At 41.9% G+C, this 26453-nt stretch overlaps 1 protein-coding gene across 5 annotated transcripts in view; it reads left to right on the plus strand.

Moving 5' to 3' along the window:
* The first annotated feature begins 216 nt into the window (after positions 1–216).
* rgs19 (regulator of G protein signaling 19) overlaps positions 217–26453 on the plus strand; it is a 31783-nt gene continuing 5546 nt past the window's right edge. Inside the window, exons 1-5 of one of the 5 annotated variants that reach the window (XM_047602985.1) lie at positions 269–411; positions 7528–7638; positions 21363–21535; positions 22560–22658; positions 23616–23850. In XM_047602985.1, coding sequence (XP_047458941.1) covers positions 7624–7638; positions 21363–21535; positions 22560–22658; positions 23616–23850 — 522 coding nt within the window. In that variant the 5' untranslated portion in view covers positions 269–411; positions 7528–7623. Of the gene's footprint in view, positions 412–7527; positions 7639–9974; positions 10490–21362; positions 21536–22559; positions 22659–23615; positions 23851–26453 lie in introns of those variants that run through there. The other 4 variants (XM_047602993.1, XM_047602963.1, XM_047602974.1 and 1 more) reach the window with 4 other exon arrangements.

The following is a 26453-nucleotide window of genomic DNA, read 5'->3' on the forward strand; positions in this document are numbered from 1 at the left end:
AATGGACGTGCGCATGCGCTCTGCCGCCCCCTGTCCGCCAGGGCGGTGATCTCGCTCCCTCGCTCTCTCTTACTCACACACCTATTCTTTCTGGAGGTCTCTCTACCACTCTCTCTAAAATTTCTCTCTCTCTTTCTCTCTCTCTCTCTCTGGGAAAAACCCGAGCAGGAGGAGAGCAGCAGATGGGGGGAGGAGGAGGACTCCTTCTTCTTCTTCTTCCGATACAGCGGCGGCGGCAGGATATTTAGAAAAAAATAAATAAATTAAAAAAAAAAAAAAAAAAAATCAACCCACGAAACCACCCCTCCCTCCTCCCCGGTGCGGAGCGGCAGAGGAAGAAATAAAACCACACGGATGTGCCTCCGAAAGCGCAGCGGATACCGCCCTCCGGACCTTATTAATGCCAAGATTGTGAGTATCTGATCGGCTGCAGAAGCGAGCTTGAACGCGGGGAAGGGAGGACAGGGGTGGGGAGGGGAGGGGGTGCTGGTTTCAGTTCCATTTCCCCCTTCTCTGGTCTCCAGTCAGCGGCGGGGCTTTTCCTCGCTCCGCGGTGTTGAGGAAAAGGTCGGTCTCCGTGATTCCTCCCCCTTCCCCTCCCCTCCTCTCCTGCCTCACCCCCTCCTCCCCTCCTTTCCTTCCTTTACCTCCTTGGTTCCTCCTCGAGAACGAGCTGGCAGTCTTTCGTGGGAAGCAGCGGGAGAAAGAGGCGAACTCTTGTCCGCTTTCCTCTTCTCTCTTTTTTTTTTTTTTTTTTTTTAAGCGTTTCTTCTAAACGAGCTCCTTAATGACATTTAAAGCGGCGGAGGTGTTAAGAGTCCAGTTTGAGCTCAGTCTTAGGTCTTCTTCCTCACAGACAGCTCTGTGGGAGAAAACTGTGGAAAGGCGGGAATGTTTCCTTCTTTTTTTAAATTTCATTTTAAAAACTTTATTTTTCTTTTCTTCCTTGATAAAAACCTCCCGGTAAAACGCCATTAAAGTGTCCCCCGCTGATAAGCCTGTTTTCTGGTAGCTAACCAGGTCAGTCAGAAAGGCCCAGGTCAACCTAACATGTGTGACAGTGGCTTTTTGTACAGAAGTTATTTCATTTAAAATGAATGGTCACAGTTTGTTTGTAGTGGTGAAGTACGTTATTGAGAGTTTCTCATTTTCTCCTCTTTACCAGCATTAACTGGCCTGAATGATGTCAGGGCACTCAAACGGGAAGTTACTCTTTTAGCCATTTCTGTTACATTTCTGTTACATAGTGGCGAAATGGAATTTACATTACGAAGATACGTTTTTGTGGCTAGTTTTCATACAAAATTTAGGAGATTTTGTGACTAAACTTTGTCTTTTAAATTTAGCTTTCAGCTAGCACCCTTGCTAGGTCTACAGCTAGCAATTAGCGTGTTAACATCTTCACCCCGACTAAAACCCTTCATATTACAGATTCTAACTTTACACGGACGCTAAATAGAAGAATCTAATAAGATATATTTGTTGACATGCTCCAAAACATCACAGTAGAACTTTTTTGACAAACTGGTTCTGCTCGTTGTTGATCATCAGATTCCCTGGAAATATTACTGTTTTTTTTTTTTTTTTCCTTCCAACTATTGTCAACAACACTGAATTCATTCAATGCCTCCGTGTTTCTGTCCCTCTTGGAAGCTCGTCACCTGATGTTTACCCGATGTGGGGCAAACATGCACAGAAAGAATGTATTTATTCCAACCAGAGAGAAAGAATCAGATCAAGTGTTTACATGGTTGTTAGGAGCTAATATGGATTATTGAACAGACTGATTCAAACTGTTTGAACATTCTGATGGAGCCAGCCTGTTGCAACTGGGCTGATTACATGAGGCCTTCTTCTGATTATTAGTGAATTACTCGTGGCTATTTAAAGGCAGCAGGAGTAGCTAGCTTGAGGTTTTGTTCCAGAAGTTCAAGAACCTCTCTGATTCTGTTCCATTGGTTTCTTGAGTGATGTTCCTCTAACGTCTCAGTTAACTGTACGTACGACGCTGACATGCTGGAATGTTGCATGATTTGACATGCATTCTTTGGCATCATAAAATCTGGGAAAATCCTTTGTAGGTTTAATCTTGTTATGTTCAGGACACTAGATGTTCTCTTTAAATTCAGCAGTTCTGGCGTATCCAACGTCTCAGACGATGAGAAATAAATACCTACGCATGCAAACAGATTCCCCTACGACCAACCTGAGCCATTTTGCTTTAAACAGATTGTAATATGGCCCACACATGATTTGATTGGCCCGATTTCTGGGGGATAATCAGTTTGCATACACCTGATGCCGCAAAAATTCTGAGGGCAAGGGATGTTGGACTGCCTTTTAATCTGCTTTCGTTACATATTAAGATAAATTGTGGTTTCCATGTAGCCTTAAGGTTGGTTGGTGAGTCATTACCTGTGCATTCACAGAGAGAGTGGAGTGGGTTTAATACACATTCAGACGCCACCTAAGACAAAACATGACCGGCCGGAACAAACAAAAGACTAGTTTTCATGCTTTTTTACCACATGCTGCATCAAGGATATGGTGATGCAACTTTTTAATATATCCTTTCAGCTTTTTTCATCCACTCAGTAACAGTCTGATACTACTGCTCTCTAGTTACATATTGTTAAATTGTATACCGCACCGATGGAACACATCAGGATCATTTTGTATAAGGTAACGCAAGGTCATAGGTTGCTAGAAACTGATCTGTCGGGTGCAGCTGTGTCAGTGATGCATCAGATTGCAGAAACCTGAAACTTTGAATGACTGACCAAAAGTACACTGAATAATCGTTGCACAGTTTGATCGAGCGCACTGGGTTGCTGTATACTCACTTATTACATTAACTATGCTAAACAACCTATGATGGTCTGCCAGTGTGAATATGTAATCCTCAACTTTCTTTCTCAGTTTAAATGACTTAAAAGGTTCTGGGGATTGTTGATTGATAAAAACTGACTTTGGACCAGAGGGAGCTGTGAAATCTGGTAAATTCCCAGCGTCAGCTGTTTGAAAATTGAAAAACAAAAATTCATGGGTGTGTGGTTCCAAGTACGGTTAATAAGGTTTACTAGACTTCAGTTTAAAGCTAGTGAGTCAACATTTGTTACCGCTACCACAACACACCTGCAGCGTTTCTAGTTGTATTGCATTGCGAGTTGCTCTTTCATTGGCTGATTTATTCATTTTTAAATTGTGACAGTTCGTATTAATGAACATTTACACATAAATGTAAGAGATTATAGCCATACAGCTCGTTTATTTAAATGTTTTACTTACTTTGAAAGACTTGACTGTCAGAGGGAGTTTTGTGTTGCTAAGGATTCTTGAATTGGAAAGTGAAAATTACCTGCTGGTACTTACCCTTATAGGACATTTTTTACACACACACACACACACACACACACACACACACACACACACACACACACAAGAGTAACGGCAAGGCAGAGCTACCCTCGCTCTGTCAGTGTTCCAACTGTACAGTGAGCAGTCTTCCACAGAGATTTGGTTCCACCTTTAAAAGCTCAGACATTTGGAACAATTCAAATAAACAATATATATTTCTTCATTTTTCCTACAGTTTTTCGGTGGATTGTGAGCTTACAGGAACTGTACTGTACTTGATGGTATGTTTACGTAAAAAACTGATGCAATATACAGTACCTTCAATAGCAGGACACAACCTTTGTATAAACTATAGTATTTCTTTGGGAATTTCTTGGATTCTTTGAATAATTCTGTTTATAACCAAATAAGGAGGAGCCCCTGATCAGGCACTTATAAGAGGAAGAGGTTAAAAAAAAGCAGAAACAACATGTTGTGAGTATATTTTAATTAGTAGAAACACTTTTCTTTTTGCCTGAAGTATTTTTTTTTTTTTAAGATGCATTTGAAGTGAACAAACTGCAGGTTGGAGGTAACCAGACCATTTCTAGCAGCACAGCTCGTTGAACTTTCTCTCTCGTTTTCAGTTTTGTGAGCGTGTGGAACGTTTTGGCTATCAAATGTCCACATCCGTCCCCTTTTATCCTCATAAATCCCGGTCTTTTGGGGGCCTGACATTTCAAATTACGCCCTCATTTCAAAAAAACAAACAAAACTAAACACCCAAACCTCTTGAAACTGTTGAAAGAGAAGTGAGATTCATCGGTAGGTGTCACAGTGAGGTTGGCTTGTGTGAAAAAGAACTTTTTCTCACGTGACTGAATTGACCAACACAGAGGAGGCTTAAAACACATTCAGTATGAAAATGCATCTACATTCTAGCTCTGTATGATCTGTCATTTATTTAGGGGTTTTCACCCAAAGCAGATTTTCTACTGTATACTGTCACAATGGAAACCAGGAACAATATAAACATCCAGAAAATACTAATTGTGGGCTCCCAAACCTTAGATTAAAACACACTACCTTTCATCTGAATGTTCTTTTTCCTTCTTCTTGCTGCCAGTTGGTACACTTCCTGTTCCTACGTCTTTCTTCATTGTGTCTGTTACTTACTTCCTCTTTTTTTCCCCTATTTTTTTACTTGGTCATCTCCTTCTCTTTATTTCTGACTTATACTGGTGCCCACAAAACTGACACAAAACCAGCCTAACCCCGTGCCATCAGTGATGTTACATGAAAATCTTACATCTCTTGAAAGTTAAAAAAACGAACAAAAAAAACCCAACAACATTGCAGCTGAATAATGAAAGAATCCCGGCAAGATCTTGTAGAGTTTTCTGAGCACAAAGAGGAAATAATGTGAACTCACCAGAAAGTTTCCAAACTCCATTTATATACTACTGATACCGGTACAACAAAGGATTATTCATTTTCAGCTACATGTGTTTTTCCCCAGAATAAGTTAGTTCGATGTCGCGGGTGGTTAACACCTGAGAATCCTGTGTATTATTGTATTTATAATGACGACATTTCCATTAGCCGATATCAGATTGATTTATCATCAGATTGGTATTTGTTTGTTGTTGTTTGGCCCAAATCACACCCATCATATCAAATGGAAATTAAGAAAAATCGTAAGATGTTACAGTGTTAATGACTCATATCTGACTTTGCGTTACATTTTAACTAAAAAACAGAAATGGGTTGCTCAATCTTGGTAGCCATCCAATGACAAGATTCACGGTTCAATTCTAGATAGGTGATTTTATTACAGGTCTGCATTTGTTTCGTAACTGTCTTCTCACTGTTGACTGTCAGTGATGACAAAGACAACCTCTAGCAGGCCGTTCAAACGTAGCCTTAAGCATCTTCTCTTGTCAGGACAGGCTTTGCAATCAAATTAACTTAGTACAGGCAAAGTAGGGTTATTATGGTACCACAAGGTACAATATACATAAATGCTCTATCTATGGATAAAAATACTCCTTTTACGTAGATTTATAACAATAAATCATTTGTAACAGTCATTCCTATCCTCCAAAATGACTTCTTAGCATCATTTGGCCTCCTTGTTTGAACTAATTGGGATGATGTGCAGCAACCTTGCCAGTAATCTCTGTCTCATGGGTTCAATGTGGAATTCAAGTTACTCACTTGAGGCAGGTTTCAAAGGAAAATGGAGTAATTTTTCCAAGTGCGGCTGCTTTTAAAAACCTCGCTACTCCAAGCTCTTTAACTCATTTATGAAGGTAAGCTTTGCTGAGCACACGCGCTTGTTGTTTTTCTTTATACCGTAAATGTCAAAATAGAATTTTGTAATTTTCGACATGTAGTCCTTAGTTGATGCTTCTGAGATTAGATATTTCAGTTCCAGTATGTTTGTTTTGCCGCTCACCATTTTATCCTCATAATTAATATAGTTTGATGTTGGTGGTTTTGGTCTCATATTCACTTGTGTTGTAGCTTTTTGTTGAGCTCCTCCCTGGACCGGTAGGTATAGGTAGAAAACTATTGGTGTGGTGTATATCACTCTCTGTGGTGGCCCACCACTGGCCTCTTCTCTTCTGACACAGACACCTTTACTCTGCTTCTTTCCCCTTTAATCTTCATTACATGGAATTCATGTGCCACAAAAAAACTGGAATGGAACAAAGGGTGTAAACACAGAAAATGAAAGTAACCTTAATAAGGTGTCTATAAATCAGTATCGGCCCCTGTTTTATTGTGTTTTCACATTACAGCTGCTCCTGATTCTGCTTTTGTATTAATCCTCTGTGTGAGAGTAACACAAGTCACCTTAGAGGGGTTTTAATAATAAAAACTAACCCTAACCCCTAACCCCTAACCCTAACCCTGTGATATCTCAAAAACATCCATTTTGTCTTTTTTAACTTGAATAATAGTGCTGATCAAGACAAATGAATAGGAATGGAAGAATCGTACCTATTCCTTTGTCTTGATAAAACAATCAGCACTATTAAAAAACTGCGAAATAGCAGGAGAAGAATTTCTGTTGCTTCGATAGAGGATCCTGGTAGGGCAGAAAAAAGCATAAGCACTGATTCACTGAATTTGGCTCGTTGTGACAATAATTCAAATTTGGTTAATTGAGACTTGTGGACGCTTCTAAGGCTGTTGCCAGCTGACATGTCCACGTCAGGCCCTCGTGAGTTGTGCACCGTGCTGGTGCCGATGTCGGAGCGAGTCGGTGAGGATGATCAGTCCGATTGGCACGACGAAGTCAAGCATCTCACAGGGGGCTCATCTCGCTTTTCATTTCCGCCTAATCTGAATGCTCAGATACGCAAAAGCGTTCACCGCAACACGAACAGCGTGATTGAGATGAGGCCAGCTCTGTATGACAGCTTATCACCCTTCCTAGCCTCCTAGCTTCCTAGCTATTAGTCACTCCTCCTGTTGTTTTATTTTCAGTCATGAATACAGACTACGGCCACCTGCTGGTATGAAGAGTTATTTCTTCTCCTGCAGGCGCACTATGTATGAACCAGTTGGCCATTAGCTGTTGTCTGTAGTGGTGTAAAAAGCGATTGCCATCGCTGGCAGTGGTTCTTCAGTGTCAGTTAGATGGGGAGCAGCAATGGAATAACCTGCTCCATCAAACAAACGGGGAGATGTACATTAGTTCAGAGGCTCAATCTGAGGGTATTGTAAATGAAAACGTAATAAACCGAGATTCCTCGAGATTCTTAGGGCGACAGATGGAACGATTGACACACACACACACGCTCACTATGGCTTTTTTTTTCTCTCCTTGTGTGTGCGTGTGTGTGAATATATATGTGTGTGTGCTCGTGTACACCCATGTTCTTGTTGATAAATGCATTCCCCTGGGATTTTGGTGCATTCTGTGGGTGTCGTGTGCTGCTGTGTGTGCTTCCTGTGTGTGTAAACCGTGTTTTTTTTTTTTTTGTCGTTTTTGGTCCATAACTGCGTGTTCTCCTCGGATTTCACACACGTTCATGTACAACTGTGCACGGTTTCGTCATGGATTTGTTTTGTACGCGCTTCTTGTGTGGCAATATTGTTCGTGGATGCACGTACATTTGTGCACATCCCCCTGTGTGTGCTCGTCTGGGTGTGTGTGTGTGTGTGTGTGTATTTGTGAAGGAGAGGTCCGAGGCAGAAGGGGGGATGACATGCATGTGTCCGGCCTGCTAACATCGCTGACGACTTGCACATTAACCGACTGCCAACCCTCACGACATGGCGGATGTACTGGTAAACTGCACTTCTTCCTTTCTCTCCTTTCTTTGTTGTTTGTGTGAAACTGTGTTATGAATATAATGAAAACTCATATCCGCCAAGGAAACAAGCATAGATACCGTATACAGGTGCTCTGCGGACTTAGCTGTCTTACTATTAGGTCTCAGCAGTAATTTCAAGGAAGCATGAATTCTCATTGGGACACGCTGTCACATGTCCCAAAGTACTGCAGTAAATTTTCAAGTCGGTCTCACTGATAAATCAGCTTAATGTTTGAAATCTAAATGTTCAATTGAAACTCAAAAATCAATGGATGTTGAATGAAACAACAATGAATAACAGCATTTCCTCCAACGTCGTCACTGGTGAAATGGACACAAGCACGGTTGCCTCTGAAAGGATATTTGTGTTCATTTTGACCACAATTGGCCACATGTTTTTTCAGTGTTCGTCCAGCGAGGAAGCTGAATCGCTTCTTCAGACCCTGAAAGTAGTACAACCCAGTAATACAGAGCAGTCTAACTTCCTTGCTCCCGTCTGACAGTTTGATTTAGTCAATATGAAATCAATGTGGTATTTTTGAAGTATGAATATTAGTGGGGACGTCAACATTTGCTCAGACTGTGCTGTGGTTGTACTTCTCAAGTGAAATTTTGAATGTCTTACCACCATTTCTTACTTCCTATTCATCACCCTCCTAAACCAAATCTCTATGTCACCACTCCTGTTAACCGCATATAAGTATCTGCTTATTATTTATCTTCCGTTTGCCCCATATCTGCCTTCCCCTTACTGTTTCTGTCTCTTTGTCACGTTATTTCCCAGTTTCTTCCTCCCTTTCACTGCCCAAACTCTTCACTCCCTTAACTCTCTTCTTGTCATTTCAGTTAAATTCCCTGTGTTCTCTTGCTGATAATATAACCACACGGATGTGAGGCGGTGCGGTGGACTTGTGTTTGTGTGCACTTCAGTCGTATGGCCTGTTGCGCAGTGGACTGAGTTGATCAAATGATAGGATCGAGAGTAAATACAGTGAAGTATTCCCTGGCGTTGCATATGCTTTGTAGCCGAAAGCGTAACGAGCATCACACCCACATCGTTTCTCCATGAAATTGGTTAGAAGTGGTCGTAAGAGATGCTCCCTCCCATCCTCCAACAACCAATCCAGTAACAACTTTGCCTTAACTTTAACTTCATGTCGAACCTGGTAAATAACCTCTCTATCCAGCCTGTGGTTATCCAACTTATTTTCACTGTACAGTTGCAGTGAGTTTTCTCTCATGTCAGCGCCTGATTATGACCAATTGTGCCTTTGTTGTTTGTTCACCTCGGTTTTATACTGTAAGGGAAAAGAATGTTGTCAAAGTACTGTAAAATGTGATCAATTTCCAGCTGACTCCAAAGCATATCAAGAGGTTAGGACATTGATCAAATGAACTAATGTGGTGTTTGCTGTGTGATAAACACCGATCAGGGATAACATTATGACCACCTTCCTAATATAGTGTTGGCACAGGGGAGCTGCAAATCAGTTGTAACTCAACAGAGAATGGACATGGGTCTTCTGAGGGTGTCTGATAACAGGATGTTGTTAGTGGAGTCCTTTGAATTCTATGTGTTGAGGGAAGAGGCCTCTGTGGATCATCCCACAGATACTTGATCAGTTTGGTGAATTTGGAAGCCAGGCCAACACCTTGTGCTGTTTGTCATGTTTCCTGAGTTGTTGCTAAAGCGTTTGTGTGTCTGTGTCAGGCTGCATCCTGCTGGTGATGGCTGCTGCCATCAGGGAGTGTCATTGTTTTCAGTTGGGGGTGTCTGGTGCTACATGTCTAAGTAACATCCACATGAATGAATACCAGGTCCAAAAGTTTCCCAGCAGAACACTGAACTGTCACAAGACGGTCAATGTTAGGTACTTCTTCTGACAGTGGTTTTAATGTTGTGGCTGATCGGTGTAATATGGGTAGTATTCAAGTCATAAAAATATAAATTACATTTGACATTAACGGAGGCGTCATACCTCCACTTTTTATACGTCACAGGAAACCCCACCCTTACGTGGTTGCTCTCATGTCTTTCCAAAACCCTGGGTGTTTCATCTGCAAATATGATTGATCTGACTTTTTGCACATGAACATTTTCAAGTTGAAATAGGGAACTACAACATTTTGAAGCTTGCTACTGTCAGAAAGATAACAGTATCAAGGAAGATTTCCCTTATTTCGAAAAAAATGAGTTGCTTGGACATTAATGCACACGCTCAGCCACCTAGAAGAAGATCAAGACATCCCTCCGTAAGCTCGCCTTTTGTGAGGACACATTCCTGTCCTGATGTGCGGATGCTTGAGGGATAGATAGATTTGTAAAGTTTTTGGATCTTGTGAAAGAGAAAGGGAGAGATGTTGACATGTCTGGACTGGACTTCCAGGGATGCACAAGTTCAGAGCAAGAATGTAAATGCACTTTTTAGCAGCTTTCCCCCTCCATTCACGCCATCATGACATGAATAGGCCCGTGCACTCACGATGGGTTGGGTTGTTGTGTGCGCGTGTGTGTGCGCGTGCGTGGGTGTGTGTGTGTAGACACCGGGTCTGATTCATCAAGTTTCAGAAGAAGAAATCAAGAACCCATATGTGTCACAATATTCTCACTCTGCTTCTCTTTCTCTCTCGTTCTTTCTCTCTGTCTTTTCCTGTTGCTTTGGGCTGCCTCTCGTCTTTCTTCCTCCCTCACCGGAGCGAAGGCATGTTGATTGATGGGAGCGTTGTAGTGGTTAGCGAAGGAGTGAAAGAGAATAAAAAGAAGGACTCGCTTGTGCTCGTTCACTCGTCCATCGTTGATCCGCAATTGAATCGTCTCCTCCCCGGTGAGCTGTGCGTCTCAATGGTGTCTGTGTGCTGAAAGTTTCATTGAACGGGCTTTGATGTAGTGCGCACTTTTGTAAGCTCTGACTTTCGAGTTCAACTGCGTATAGTATTTTGATTCTGTGTCCGTCTGCCTGTGTTGAAAACTTAAATAAGAGTCTCTACCAAAGTGAATTTTACTTCATTACTCAAATTCCCCTGATTTAATCACCGCTCTCGTGGTTATTGAGGGTATTCTCGGTTGTCTCACTCTTGTGAAAATCTTTCAACACCCTGTCAGATAAATTTGAAAATGCATTGTCATCAAGCTTCAAACAAGACTGTTTCTCAGTTCCTGAAACGTACCAAGAATGCAGTTTCGCATGTTTTGGATGTTAAGCTACAAACACATATTATTTGCATGGCCCAAACCAGAAGGTTATGTATGGATTTCCACTTTTGGTTTGAGGTTATAGGTTTTAATTAGTTGCCTTAGCATGAAAGAAAATATGCATTAACAATATAGTACATGTAGTGAATAATACAGTAAAATATACATACATGATTTCTAAAATGAGTCATACTATGTAACTGAACATGCATGTAATTTTCCATGATGGAAGATGAGACAATACTGTTAATGAAGGAATTTGTCATTTTCATGTTCAAACTCGTTTATGACGAAACTGCTGCTAAGAATTATTTGTAAAATTGCATTTATTTATTGAGTCTACGAAATCAGACCAAATGCATTTGAAGTAAACCCTGAAGTGACCCTGAAGTGACGTTCCATCCCTCCCTAGCATGTCATTCTAGTTCTTCCCAAGGCGTTCCCCCACCTGTCACGTTATACACTGTTTATCCTCCGGTGAGATCTACTCTGGTCTCCCCTCATCTTCACCAGATGCCCAAACCACCTCAACTGACCTCCTGTGACACGAAGGAGCAGTGGCTCTTCTCCAAGTCCTCTCCTGATGTAGTTCAGCTTTATTTTAAGGTGTTTTCACACAAAAAAACTGTTGAGAAATTATAGCCATTTTTAACGTAGTCCCGCCGTTCGTTGACTGTTTCCTTGTTCCCTGACAGCTGCAAAACACCTGGAGTTGTTTCCAAATATTGAATTTGCATTCGGTAGCTGATCATGCAAACTTCATTTTCATTCTAAAACTCCTGTCCAGATAATGAGCTACGGAAAGTGAGTGATTTTTGGATTCACATTGTCATTTCTCAGGGAATTTCGACATCCCCGCATTACAAGATCCTCTTTATATGGGCACGCTGCAGCTTGTGTGGTTGTAGTGCAGATGCAGGTCGGTTGTGACTAGTGTGTGTCGGTAGGATTGCTGTGTGTTTCTGTACTTTAACTTTAAATCCATGTGTGAGCACCTTAATTGTGTGTATGTAGTCAGTGTGTGTGTTTAGACAGGCTTCTCCTTACAAGGAGAGGATATGAATTTGGAGGCTGATATGGTTCCTTGGTGCAGCCCTCTGGTGAAAAACCTTGAATCTGTCACTTAAGAGCGCAGTTACGCTGGATTTATAGACCCACTTACCTCGGATCTGTGTTTGTGTGTGTCTGTTATAAAGTAAGAGGGAGTTTTAGCGTGAAAGCAAGGGAGTGTGTGTGACATTTTAGAGTATACGAAGAGGGCTAGATCAAGAGAGAAGAGAGCGGCATGTTGGCGTGTTTTTTTTTTTTTACTGTGTGTTAAACAGGGCATTAGCAAATTATTAGCTCCAACAGTGTTCAACATGTCAGGGCAGGAGACTGGAGAAACTCTTTTCCTCCATAAAATATTTCCTGCACTGGATCTAGGGTTCAGCTCAGTGTAATTCAGCAATACTGTATGACTAAGATAACCATGTTGATTGTAGGACTGGGCCTTGTGCCCAATTTCTTTTTTTTTTTTTTTTTTAGTTTTATGGGTGATGTTAACCTGTCTACATAAACTCAAGAAAAATCTTGATTGAAAAGGATTTTCTTTGATTTTTCTTAAGAAAATACCAAATGTCATATTCAATATAGAGCAATTGGAGAAAAATGTATGAAATCATTCGAAATTAGACAACGTATATATATTCCAATGTATTCGAAAAAACTATGTTCAAGCTATATATATAAAGTGAAGCTGTAGAGCAGAAAACAGACAGAGAAATGCTATGTCCACATCTGAATACAAGCCGTTCTACCAGCATGAAAATCCTGGTGAGAATTGGTTCCAAATTGTCCAGAAGTCCAGGTTTATGTCCGGCTACTGTTTCTGGAGTGGAAATGCAAAGAAACACTGTTGCATGGTTTTACAGGTCAATGTGTAACTTGTTGCTAAACTTTCTTGCTAACATCCTGTAACTAGAAAGCTCAGACCTCTAGAAACATCTACTATGTTTTTCTGTATTTGATGTGAAGCAGAACGAGCCTCAGAATCTAAAAGATCACATCAGGAACCATTCTCAATTTAAAGGTAATTGGTTAAGCTGCCCAAAATGGTCCAAAAAAATAAAAATAAAATAAGTAGAAAAAACATAGTCCCCAGTGCTGGTGTCTGTATTTTGACCCTATATTTGTCATTTGAGTTTTCATAGCTGTAAGTTCCTCAGTCACAACCCTAATTGCAATGCATTTTAGATTTTATGCTAACTTTTCTTGCTATGCTCAAGTCTTATGGTGGTGTGAAACAAAGTGTTGACTCCCTTCCTGGTTTCTTTTTTTTTTGCATGTTTTTCAAACTTAAATGTTTCAGATCATCAAACTAATTTAAAGATAAATAATTTCAAATGAGGGTTTTTATTATTAAGTGGAAACAATCCAAACTTACATGGTCCTGTGTGAAAAAGCGACATCCTAGTAAACCTAATAACTGGTTGGGCCACCCTTAGAAGCAACACCTGCAACCAAGAGTTTGTGATAGCTTGCAGTGAGTCTTTTCCAGCACTGGAGGGATTTTGGCCCACTCATCTTTCCAGAATTCCCTTTTTAAGGTCATGTGACAGCATCTCAACAGGATTCAGGAGGTGGACTTGCTGGTGTGTTTTGGATCATTGTCCTGCTGCAGAACCCAAGTTCTATTTAGCTTGAGGTCCTGAACAGATTGCTGGACATTCTCCTTGAGGATTTTTTGGTGGAAGCAGAATTCATGGTTCCATTTATCACTGCAAGTCTTCCAGGTCCTGAAGCAGCAAAAAGACCCCAGACCATCTCACTACCACCACCAGATTTTACTGTTGCTACGATAATAATCTTTTTCTAATACGCCACGTTACTTTTTGAACTTTTGTCCCGTCAGTCCACGGACTATTTTGCCCAAAAGTCTTGGGGACCATTAACATGTTTTCTGGTAAAACTGAAACAAGCCTTTATGTTCTTTTTGCTCATCAGTGGTTTCGGTCATGAACTCTGCCTTGCAGGTCTTTTCTGCCCAGTCTCTTTCTGATGGTGGAATCATAAACACTGACCATAAGGGGGAGAAGTGAGGCCTGCAGTTCTTTGGATGTTGTTGTGGGGTTGTGACCTCTTTGATGAGTCGTTGTTGCGCGTTTTGAGGTAACTTTAGTTGGCCGGCCACACCTGGGATGGTTCACCACTGTTGTCCATTTGTGGACATGGCTTTAGAACATTTTCTAGACTGATAGATCTCAATTACTTTCTTTCTCATTTGTTCCTGAGTTTCTCTGGATATCAGCCTGATGTCTAGCTTTTGTTGATCTTTTGGTCTACTTCACTTTGTCAGTCAGGTCCTATTGAAGTGGTTCTTGATTGAGAATAGTGTGGCAGTAATCAGGCCTGGGTGTGGAGAAACTGTACTCAGGTGTGATAAACCACAGTTAAGTTAAGCTTTTTCCTGATATCGTTTGTGCCAACAGAGACAATCTGAGCTGTGCAGGTCACTCCAACTTTTTACATAGTTATGTATTAATATGGGGGCAATCACTTTTTCACACAGGACCATGTAGGTTTGGATTTTTTTCCCTAATCATAAAAACAGCATTTTATGTTTACTTGTGTTATCTTTGTCTTGTATTTATATTAGTTTGACGATCTGAAACATTTATGTGTTAAGAACATGGGGGGAAAAAAAGAAGAAGAAATCAGGAAGAAGGCGCACACTTTGTCACACCGCTATATATAGTGAACGTAAAAAGGCGCTGCCTCGCCTCCTGGTTCGTCATGACTTCCTCCGTATGATATCATTGACCGACGTGACAGAACATGATGAGAGGCAGCGTGAATAAGACCACTCACTCGTGAGGTACTAATGTCTGAGGTTGTGAGGAACAAGAAGTGCTATTGTAGGTTGTATGATTTAATAAATGTGGGCTGAGGTTAAACACTTCACCGGTGATGGTAATGAGAAGGCATGCCCCAATTTGTTCTGCAGGGTTCCGCTTACGTATGTGATAGATATTAATCTAATCTTAATCTCATTAATAAGATCCTCCATTCCAAATCAGAGCAGGTCATATTTTAAGAATTTATGTACAGCAACTGAACATCATGTAAATCGATGTCAGTCATTAATAAAAACATATAATCTGAAGAACGTCCCCACTTTCCCTGCTGGTGCGTCCCGTGTCCTTCACGACACTCTGCAGTGTTCGCTGTATTCAGCACAAAATATGCTACAGTTAACAAAGCGTTTTAGGGTTCTGTAGGTGTCAAGATAATTCATGCTGTTGGTTCACACTTGATGCACAAATTTGCACAATGTGCCTGCCAGTGGCTCATGCACGTACTGTCAAATCCGTAGATATATATATGTGCAAGTCAAACACTGCTGCTCTCAGGTAAGCAGAAAAGTCATCATCCCTAGGTTCAGTTATATATATCTATAAAAAAGCTTTGAAAACGTATCTGTTAAGCCATATATTAAAATTATATTATTCAATTTCCCCTTACCTTACAAGTGTCCATTGGAATCTGACATGCCCCCGTCCATTCTCCATATGATTGTGTGTGAGTGAAGCTACACAAAAATGTTCTCCAGTTCACATCTCAGTGTAAATGAATTCCTGTAATTACTGACATTTTGGAGTTAATGGTACTTTGGTTGGCTGTAATGAAGTGTCTCCTCTCTCCCCGAGTTTGTGTAAAGGCCTGCCACTGTGAGTTTTAAGAAAATTAAAATAGAATCCAATCATTTGTTGCAGCTAAGTCCTACCACATTAGTCGCTTTATGGATTTTAAACAAGTCTAAATGCTGAAATATTTCCATTTTGCTTCATTATCATCTCTGTCTTTTGATCTATCACCTCTACCTCTCAGTCTCTCTCTCTGTCTCTCTCACACACACACACACACACATACACAGACACACACACAGAGGACTGTTGGCTATCAGGTGGTGAGATTATGGGGCAGTAATCTGTCAGATTAATACTTAAAATGAGCGCTTAATTACTTAAACCCTGCTGGCAGCCCCAGCTGTGTGTGCGTGTGTGTGTTTATTTTTGTGCATAGTGGTAGATGGATGCAGTGCACAAAAACCCCAGCTTTCTGAATTTAAATTTCATCTTGTTTACTGGCATGGGATGTATGCGAGTCCATCTGTGCTGCCAAAGCAAGCAGAGATGCTGAACAATGTGATCCAGCTCCAAGAAGGTGATCGGTTTTTAAATAGATGTGATATTAACATCATGGTTCATGAATTCATTCATTTTCTAGCTTAGGTGTTAGATTTTTACTTGTTAAATGTGGATAGAAATGCCTCAAGTTCCAGTTTTCCCAGAAATAAAGCAGGAATAAGCAGGAAGCTGGTGGAGCAGGAGCCACAATCAAACAGAGATTTAATGCAGTTGCTTTTTTGTTGTTGTATCGTTGCAGTGAAATATCCTAACTTTGTTTGAGTGTTTCAGACAAATGAAGTGTTTCAAGGAGGCACACACTGAATTCTGTTATCCAGAATTCACATTATTTCCTAAAAGTGCTGTATTAATCATAAGTGACCCACATTTCCCAAAAAGCTTTTCAGACTCTTCCATGACTGTAAGTTTTTTTCCCCTGTTTCAATTCTGCTGTGAAGACATAAACTTGCCTCCATTAGTCATGAGTCCATTTCCTCCATGGTCACATAAAGCCCCGTCCACATGCACTGTGAAGTGTTTTGGTCATTGCCCATGGCTGTACAGCTGACACTTGACTGTGTGTGGACACCATTGGCCGTGGACTCACTTCATAAGTTGATTTACTGCAGCTCGGCGCCCGCCCACTTCACATAGCTTAAGTTTTTTTCCTCCTATTATTGCTACAACTCTCTAAATTTCATCAACATTCCGATGTCTCTCATTACACTGTGTCACACTGGCATCCTCGGCATTCAAAAAGAATTTTTGATGTTTCAAGTATGTAATTTTATAGCCCATGAGCATATGACCCGCTTCAATCTTTCAGATATAATGTCCAGAAAATAACGTCCAGTACGGTACGTACAAATACGGCAAAATGACACTTAATGTGTGTTTATTGCGTGCAACATAGAGAAGATTTAAAGGTTGGAAGAGCTTGAAAGGACTGTGGCAGGTTGTAGTGGGAATTCCCTCTTACGATGCAGCAGTTAAACGAGGGAAACTGTCAGCTTTACTAAATCACAGTTTGTGTCCTTAATCAAGACATTTATAGCTTCTTCTGATTCTTATTAATGTGAGTGTGCGTGCGTGTGTGTGTGCGTGCGTGTGTGCGGTGTAGCAGGGCGTTGCAAAAGCACACATGCTGTGCCGGGATAAAAAAAAGGTTAAAGAAATATTTACACAGACAAGGAAGTGAACTCTTTTGTGTATGCGTGTGTGTAAGTGTGTGTGCACGCGTTGTGTGCCATTTGTAAGTCTTTCTAATGTCATCTAACTTAATCAGATTAACACTCCAACCCTAAGCCCATTAAACACCACACGCACACACACACACACACGCACACACACAGAAGAGCATGTGGGGCAAAAAGAGGAAGTGTGACATCTGCTCACATTTGCTTCTTTCTTTTTCTTTTTTCTTTGTGTCTCGTTCTGTCATCCTTTAAGTTTTTACTTAATTTCCACATCCTCTTCCTTTTCTTTTTATTATTTCTTTTCTATTTTTTCTTTGTCATTGCAAACTCTTTTTTACTGAAAACTGTTAATTAACCTTCTCACATTTAGTCATCATTTCTATAACACAGGAGTTCTCACACACACACAGACACACACACTTGTTGTACGGACTTGCCTTTTCACACACACCGTATCTCGTGTCTTTCACACACAAACATACACAATCGCACAAAGGCAGAAATGTGATAGCTGGGTGTTATAAAAGATGGGGTGGGTGATAAAGGGGAGGCAGGGAGTGTTCGTCCGTCTTTGCTCTGACAGTTCAGGTAAACTGTGACACCGCCGAGTGCGTGTGTGGTTTTCTGAAAGTGAGTGGTTATCTTTGTATTTTGTGTTTCTCGGCAGTGACACACACACGCGCGCGCACACACACACACACACACACACACACTGCACATCTGTCAGCCAGCTCCGCAGTTGGCAGTCTTGTTGGAACACACATTAACAGATGAAATAACAGTTCACTTAAAGTCCTTCATTCAGACAGTATCATGGGAACTATTCAGACCTGAAGCCCCGCCCTCTTTCTTATTTAGCCTCTGGTTGGTGAGAATCTGTAGCTCAGTGGGCTTTGTTCATGGGTGGAAATGTTTCTAGCTAGGTCTTAAGAAAGGGAAATATGAACTTCTGGTGGGCTCCCCTCTGCTGTTGGATGTTCGAGGGTGAATCTAGACACGTCTGCATGGTGTATCTGCTGATTCATTGCACTGTCAGGTTTTGTTTTTGGCACTCCACGTGATGAGAATGTGACACGATAGCAACGTTGATGCGAGCGTGCACGGCTCAGACTCAACTTAAAATCCCTAAAATAGACAACGCTTGAAAAAGGAAGAGTTGGACACGAGCCAAGCTGCAGTCACAGTCTGTTTTCTAGCACTGTTAACAACGATTAGATTGTGCCTGGGCTAGTGGACGCTGTACATTGCTGAGCTGTCCTCACGACGTCCATGACGGCTTTGATCAGCTCCACTTCCAAAAGTGCAGAGGGAGCATGCGGGGGAGAAGGAGGGTGAGGGGATGATCTACGTTTCTTTGACATGTGTTTGTCTGTTTCTGGTTCTTTGTGAGGCTACGGTGGGACGAATCAGACTGCGGTGGGCCGCCGCCATGATGGGAAAAACTAATATAGACACGTCTGAATTAGCTGTAGCCAACCAGTTCGCCGTGACGTTTAATCCTTTGGTCTCCAGTGTTACGGGCTTGGAACGCCTCCGGAAATGGGCCTTTGTAGCTTGATGTCTGAGATTTCTGTAAAATGCTTTGGTTATTTATTGACATGAGAGTTTTAGGAGAACCGTACAGATTTGTTTTGGGTTAACTGACCTAAACTTAGCAACTAACTACCACATCTGCAGTGTAAAGCACTACACTCCCTTGAGAGCTGCGACACGACAGTCACCTCACGGGTTGCTAATTTATTTCATTATTTTACACCAAAACAAGACGCGTACGACACTGCACGCGTGACACAAAGGTTTGAAACAGTCTTGGCAGTTTCCGTTTGGTTTTGTAACGCCCATGCGCTTCTGAAGATCGAGAACATCTTGCTTTGAGTTGAAGTGCAGTTCCTCATGGGTTTCACCGGCCATCTGCTTCTCTCGCGAGGCCGCGGTTTCCACCGGCGTATTGGCCAGCGTCGTTGACCAATGCGACACGTTCACCTGCTCTCTGGAGTGTTTGGCATCAGAAACACACACGGTTTGACAGCCCACGTCCCGTCTGTGCCGGCCGATGCACAGGCAGAGCTGACAGCTGGGAGGCTAATGTTAGCTGCAGCGTTCTGCAGGAATTTAGATGTAACAAGTGCATCCGATCTAATGAGGCCGGCACCGACGTGGAATCCTGTGAAGATTCGGGTTTAGTGTGTGTTTATTCGTGCATGGGCATGTCTCTTCTGTGTGCCTTGTCGCCGTTATATGTGTGTATTTGCTGCACCTTTGTGCGTATCCGTGAGAACACGATATACACTATTTGCCCATACTTTGTGACCACACAGCGCGTTTGCATCCTGTGTTTCTTAACTCTTTCTGGACCTGAAACGAAGTCATGAATCTTGGGCGTGCCGTGCTCCTGTTTAAGCTTTAAACATGATATATGCATCAGGCAGAGTCACCTTTTCAAATCATAAAATGAAGCGGTGCATCAGAGTTAATAACTTCCTGCAGGGATCTAGTGACTCAGTGTCCTGAGTGCAGAACCTGATGTGTATGTGTTACTATCTTTGTGTGCGTGTGTGTTTGCGATCACGGCTCAATCACATGATGCATCACATTGCCTGTTCTGTCTCCATACCCACTCTTTCGCTTCCTCTCTTCTACATGGCGTCTCTCTCTCGCTGTCTGTGTCCTGCGCTTCCTCGTTCCTCTTTCTCGAGCCGTCTTCTTGCCATCTTTCCTCACCTCTCAGTCTTTTTTATGTGGATCTTGCGCTGCTTCTTCACTCCACCTCTTTCTCCCAGCACAGTTATCTCTGTTTCTCCAGCCATGTTACATCAGTCTGCCTCTCATTTTATTTCCAGCTCTACATAAACCCCGTCTCTGTCAAACTCATTGTTTTTATGTAAAAAAAAATCTTTGTGTTGTGTCTTTGTGAGGTACTTTACTGATATGTCTATTTCCCTTCCTGTGTCTCTGTGTCCTCCTACATCAGAGTTAAGTTCTTGTTATTAGCGTGAGGCAGGGATTCCTTATTGGCATGTAAAGCAGTAATGTTGCCAAAGCAGTTGACCCGGTGGGTCCCTGTTGTTTGAGTAGACGGTGATCGTCCATAAAGACAAACTTCTTGTAGCATTTGAAAACACTGTCACACAGACACGACGGCCGTATTAACTGTCCTACCTTGATGTGATTACTGTAAACAAAGGTGGTCACGTGGAGACAATTTTTAGCCACCATCACACACCAGTGGTGTTGTTAGAGTTCAAGTTTCTCCATACTATTACGCCCCCCCCCCTCCCCCACCCCCCCGCTTGCTTTCAGTTTCAGTGAAAGTGTCCGGGGCTTCATTTGTCTTAAATGGCCACACATGAAGAGGAGTGGACAAAGGGCATTCCTGGAGAGACCTGCAGGGTGGAAGTCTACCATGTCATTTCACTGCTTGATTTATTCTGAAGTAATATTAAAATACATGTTCCGTTAAAAGACACCAACTCTGGATCCAGTTTGTATTTTATGGTGGAGCCCACTAGTTGAGTCACCGGTCGTTACTGGGTCATTTCAATGCAGCACACAGAACCGTGTCATTTTTAGGAATGTAAAGGTAGTTTGTTGTTGTTTAGAAAAGCCTTAAAAGGATATCAGGATATCATAATACATCTGAAAAATCACCTCCATTACCAGTTTTTTTATTTTGATATTTTTTAGGATTTGCGGATTTCAAGGCTTTTCTTATTCTAATTGCGAAAGTGATTTGTGTACTACAACTCTTCATCTATTTTACTCTACTGGTCATTGCATTGCTCCCCAAGGGTTTTCTTTGTAACCTCTTTGAAGGTGCCCGACCGCTATACTCCAAATAACTAAACAACTTAACAGTGTGTAAAGTAATAACCACTGAAATAGCTCCAAGGCTGCTACAACAGCTGCTTGTGCACTGGTTTGTCATTATTAATAATATCTATTTCAGTAATGTGTCATTTATATGTCGCTCTCCGCGAGATCAGATGAAGCATTTTAAACCTTCGGTACACTTTGCTGATAATACTTCTGGAACGCAGAATTTAAACTTGTTTCACTGTGGGTCGGGTGCTTTCATGTACGTATAGCACATCCTCCAGCCTGAAGTCATAGTCTCTCTATCTCCCTCTCTCTCTCCGGACAGTACACAGGTCCGATCCCGGCCGAGCGAGGGGGCGAGCTGGCCATGGGGGGAGGTCGCAGCGAGACCTCAGCATTGAGCGGGACGGGAGGGGGTCGGGGCGTGACCACTAACCAGAATTCCCAACGCCCCAACGCCTGCTGCTTCTGCTGGTGCTGCTGTTGCAGCTGCTCATGGTAAGAGACGGTGTCAGAACGTCGCCTTCCTCGCCTGATTTAATCGAAGGTTTAAATCGTAAAATGTTAAGTCAAAGCCGCCAAAGATCTAAGCAGAAGAAGAGGAACCAAATTCACATGACTTGTCTACTGTGTAGAAGTACTTTACTCTGGAAAATGAAGTCAGTCAGACAGCAACTTGTAAATTGTCTGTTTTATGAGACGGTAGTAAAAGATTGTTATTCAATACTACCAGCTTCATTCAGCACCAAAAGAAAAAAAAATGCAGAGTACATTCAGGTAAAAACACTGAATGCTGCATTTAAAAGAAGAGAAAAGTCCCCTCCTGACGATGTCAATGCAAAGAATATTACATAGTTGCAGGGAACAGAAGTTTTCTGGAGCCGAGGGAGGAGCTAGCGTCTCCTCGCGATGCTAGTTTACCAGGTCCTATTTATTGGCCTTAATACAGTCGCATGGTGCACACATGATCTAGAGTACAAGGAATGTAAGATAAGCCTTTATGAATCTCCTGGGGAGAATATTTTGTTTATTTAAGGATCAGGACTCGGGCAAAGAAACTTGATCTTGGACATCCCTACTGTTTATGTACACACATGAACACACACAGAAATACACAGAGGAGACCTGCTGATCACATCCACACTGAGTCTCCAGACAGTCCTCAGTAGCTGTGCAGTGATTAGGTCTCTGTAGTTCCCACAGGTAAACTAATTATTTATAGCTGCCTCACTCTCTCTCTCTCTCTCTATCTCTTTCTCTCTCTCTCTCTCTCTCTCACACACACACTCACACAGTGAAATCGCAGACACCCGTAGCTGCTGATTTACCCTGCTGTTAACATGACTGTGGTTAGTGTTGTCATTAGACGGCTTAGTAACACCATAGAGAATGCATGTACATGTGTTTATAGTTCTGTAAGCAATTACTGTGGTGGAGTGTGTTGTGGAAGTGTGTGGGCGTTTGTGTGTGTGCGCGCGTGTGCGTGTGTGTTTCCTGTCTGAAAGCCGTTTTATCATGTCAGTCTCACCATCAGGAATGAAGAGGAGAGACGGAAGCGGAGGAGGAGGAAGAGATTACCACAGGAAACAAAGATGGAAACCATACCAAACTGTGAACCTTGGTGAGTCAGCAACATGAACGCACTCTGATCAGCTCCGGCTCCGAGGAGGTTCTGTTTTCAGTCTTGTTAATGACTTAATAATGTGAATCTAGCAACGTCAGCCAACATGAATACTTTAAAACTAAAACATGTTCAAAAACAAAAAATAAAAAGTATTTTGTCATGAACTACTCAGTGGAAACTAAGCTAAAATGTTGTCGTGGTGGCAGCCTGTGAGACTTAATGTATTCCCTGCAAGGAAATAAAGTTTTCTTGTGTGACATCATAAAGAAAGAAAGAAAACAATCTCAGCCTTCCACTTAATCCAAAAGGTGTGAGGGGAACAGAGGCCGGTGGGTTACATCAAAGTAGTCAAGTAGCAACGTCTGAGGGCACCTGGTTGTCACTCAAAGCATCCACCCTCTTAATTAAATTAGCTATAATGACCAACAGTTGTTTTTCCCAGTGTGTAAATATGTTTATTTCAGCTGTAAAAGTTTGACTCACTTTTAGAACGAGCCTCATGTGGCCATATGAGAAATTGCAGTTTCTTTACAACTGGTCAAGGTCAAATATCCTTGTTCCGTTAGTTCTATTGTATTGAACTTAAGTGTTTATGAATTGTACGCTTTGAGTTGTTACTGACAGTGAATCCCCAAAGATCTTAGGTTTAATTTTATGGCACTATTTATGGCCTCCATCCAGCATTTATTACTCTGAGCCAGACAGTTCACTATTAGTACAGCTGAAAATCAGGGACGTGCATCTTGTGATCTCCTGCAAAGTTGTAAGCAATACAGATAAACAGATGAATGTACTGTATGTATGTCCCTGAAGTAGTTAGGGTGCTGAGTGGAAACACAACACAACAAATCGTGGATTATTATCTGCTGTCTAAGGCAGCCAGATTTGAAAATACACAATAAAATACAGACATAAATCAAAATGAATAAATATTTTCTACTCCTCTTTCCTCAGCCCCAAACCTTCAACGGAAGAGATCCGGCTGTGGTCTCAGTCCTTCGACAAGCTGATGAGGAACCCAGCAGGTCGAAATGTTTTCCGAGAGTTTCTGCGAACGGAGTACAGTGAGGAGAACATGTTGTTCTGGCTGGCCTGCGAAGACCTCAAACAGGAAATGAACAAGAGTGCCATTGAGGAGAAAGCGCGGTCCATCTATGAAGACTACATCTCTATATTGTCGCCAAAAGAGGTAGGAGTGGGCACATCTAATTGCAAAGCAGTTTGAAGGTTTAGCCCATTAACTTCAAATGCAATCATTTTTGGCCTCGTTTGGTTTCAAACTGTCCGAAGGTTTCCAGATGATCCGATACCGTTGTTATTTAATTCAATTAGTTCTTGTCAGTCATGCAAGGCGTGGCAGTTGCACAGAGTTGGTAGTTCTCATATTGAAATGTTTTTTTTATGTTTCCTGTTTCTTGTTGTGTTTGCTGAGATTGGCCTAACTCAGGTTCAAACCTTGCATAAACCTTTAGTATTGACCTACATCTTCCCCAACTGGGTTTAGCTAACCTCTGTCACATCTAGCCACAGTTTAGAACTCACTTCCTCTTTCAGGGTCAGACTGCTTTTAATATTAAAAGTTAGTAATAAGTCAGACTCCTGATTGCAGGTTAGTCACTTCAAGATGTTGCTCAGTGTCTGGTCTTGTGTTTCAGAAACTATTTTCCTTCTCTTGTTAAGTTGCTACTCATTTCCTGTCATGAAGTCATCTGGTTAAAATTCCCAAAGGGGGAAATGAAGCACTATTAGGGTTGTGTTACACTTATTAATGGGCCACTGTTAACATGTCACCATATATTCACAACTGCTGCAGACTGACATGTTTATACTTAACACTGTTAGCAAAGTACATTTAGAACATCAATGGCCAAAAGTGGGTGTGAACCATTTATTATGTTGACATAGGCACGGTTGTATTTGGTGCATGGTATGGGGAAGCATTTACATTGACATGTTCTGCTGGTATGAGCATTGTAAAAAGCGAAAAACTAAGCCCCGCCCACTAAGAAAGCACCTTGCTTTATATGTTGGGGACTAGTGGACATTCCAAGCTCTGGTTTCCTATGTAGCCCTCATGTGCATTTCCCAAACCTAATGTTACTCAGTTATACCAGCAGAACATAAAAATATTGCTTCTATATGAAAGGAGCTAGCTTTGTTTGAAAAATACCACCAACTCCACCTGGGTCCATCCACTGCCCCAAGCACCTGATCAGCATCATGAATTTAGCGATAGGAACCGAGGCTTAGGACAGTGTTTCCATGCGGTAAAACTTGCGTTAAATCCTCAGCCAATGGGGTCAGATGCTCTGATTGGTGGTCGCCTCAAAGCTGGCATTGGTTCAGCTGAGTGCCGTCTACGTCACGTCACTATCGCGGCTACAATACGCTGAATTTTATTAATATTCCGCGGTCACTTGTTGCCACGTGGCTGCTAATGGCTTCCTGCCTCTTGTTCTGTTAGTCCTGTGCTCTTGAATTGAAGAAATCATTGAGTGGACATTTTCATCTGTTGGTGACGGTAGATCACCAAAGTCATTAGCCGTTTCATTTTATGGCACTGTAAATGCCCGCACCAGACTTTATGGCAATCCATCCAGTAGTTGTCAGCATTTATTACTCTAAGTGAAAGAGCAACTGTCACATTGTCAGAGTGGCTAAAACTGAGAGATATGTGGAATTCATCATATATAACATAATCGTATGTAATTCTTGATCGAAGAAATTGACATATGAACATGTTTAAGTGGAGGTAGCTGCTCTCAAGTGTTTGATTATAGGATTCATAGTGGTTTTCTAAAGAAATGGAACGTTTGCCAATGAATTTGACGGCCTGCGTGTGCGCTCCTCACATGATGAACACAATAGCGAGCATACGTTTTACATTTCTGGTGAGAAGTGGGGGATGCATTGTCTACTATTTATATCTGGATGACTGTGTGTGTGTGTGTGTAACAGTGGCTGCTTTATTTAGTACGAGTGCTGGAGGCTCTGCTTGTCAGGCTCCGTCACTGAAGCGTACATGTGTGTGCTGGCGTGGTTAGACACTGGCGTATTTGTATGTGCAGTTGTCTACACGTGTGCACGTACAGTGTGTTTACAGGAAGCTATAAATTGCTGTTCTCATCACCTTCTGCCAGTAGAGACTTTTTACGCACACACACACATATATACCCACACATACCCACCCACTCCAAGATACAGAGAAATCCAGACATGTGAGTTTGGCAGAGGAGATGAATGCCTGGCTGTCTGACTGCATGTCCGACCTTGGTATGATGCCTATCTCTCTTTCTGTGTGTGTCTTTCCTAAATAAGAGCAGAGGGAAAACATTAGAGAAAGCTTGTGCTTCTATAAATATCTGCTGGTGCAGTGGCTGCGGGCCCACTCTGTGTATGTGTGTTCTTGAGCTGCCTGTATTCATGCCTCCATGTAAGTTGATTACAGAGAATACAAGAAACTTTGATCAACCCATGGGGTCAACTCTGACCGTCCAGAAACCCATTTAAAGGTGAAGTTAGGGTCACGCCGTATGAGTTGGCTTGCACTCAGCTGGAGAAAGAAACTGTACAAGAGGTGCTTTCAAACTGTTTGTTTTGTCTGGACTGTTTGTTTTCTCATTAGTTTTGCATGTCCAAACTATTCTAGCAGTCACCTGGAAATCAGACCGTGACAATTGACTGAATGCCATTGAACATACATGGGTTTTTATTTTAGTGGTGTGCCCTCCTGCGCCCCCACTGGCCTTAGAGTAGCGGTGCAAGTGTCTTAGGCCCTGGTCAGACCCTGCA

The sequence above is a fragment of the Mugil cephalus genome, chromosome 1, assembly GCF_022458985.1.
Source record: "Mugil cephalus isolate CIBA_MC_2020 chromosome 1, CIBA_Mcephalus_1.1, whole genome shotgun sequence".
NCBI lineage: Eukaryota > Metazoa > Chordata > Actinopteri > Mugiliformes > Mugilidae > Mugil > Mugil cephalus.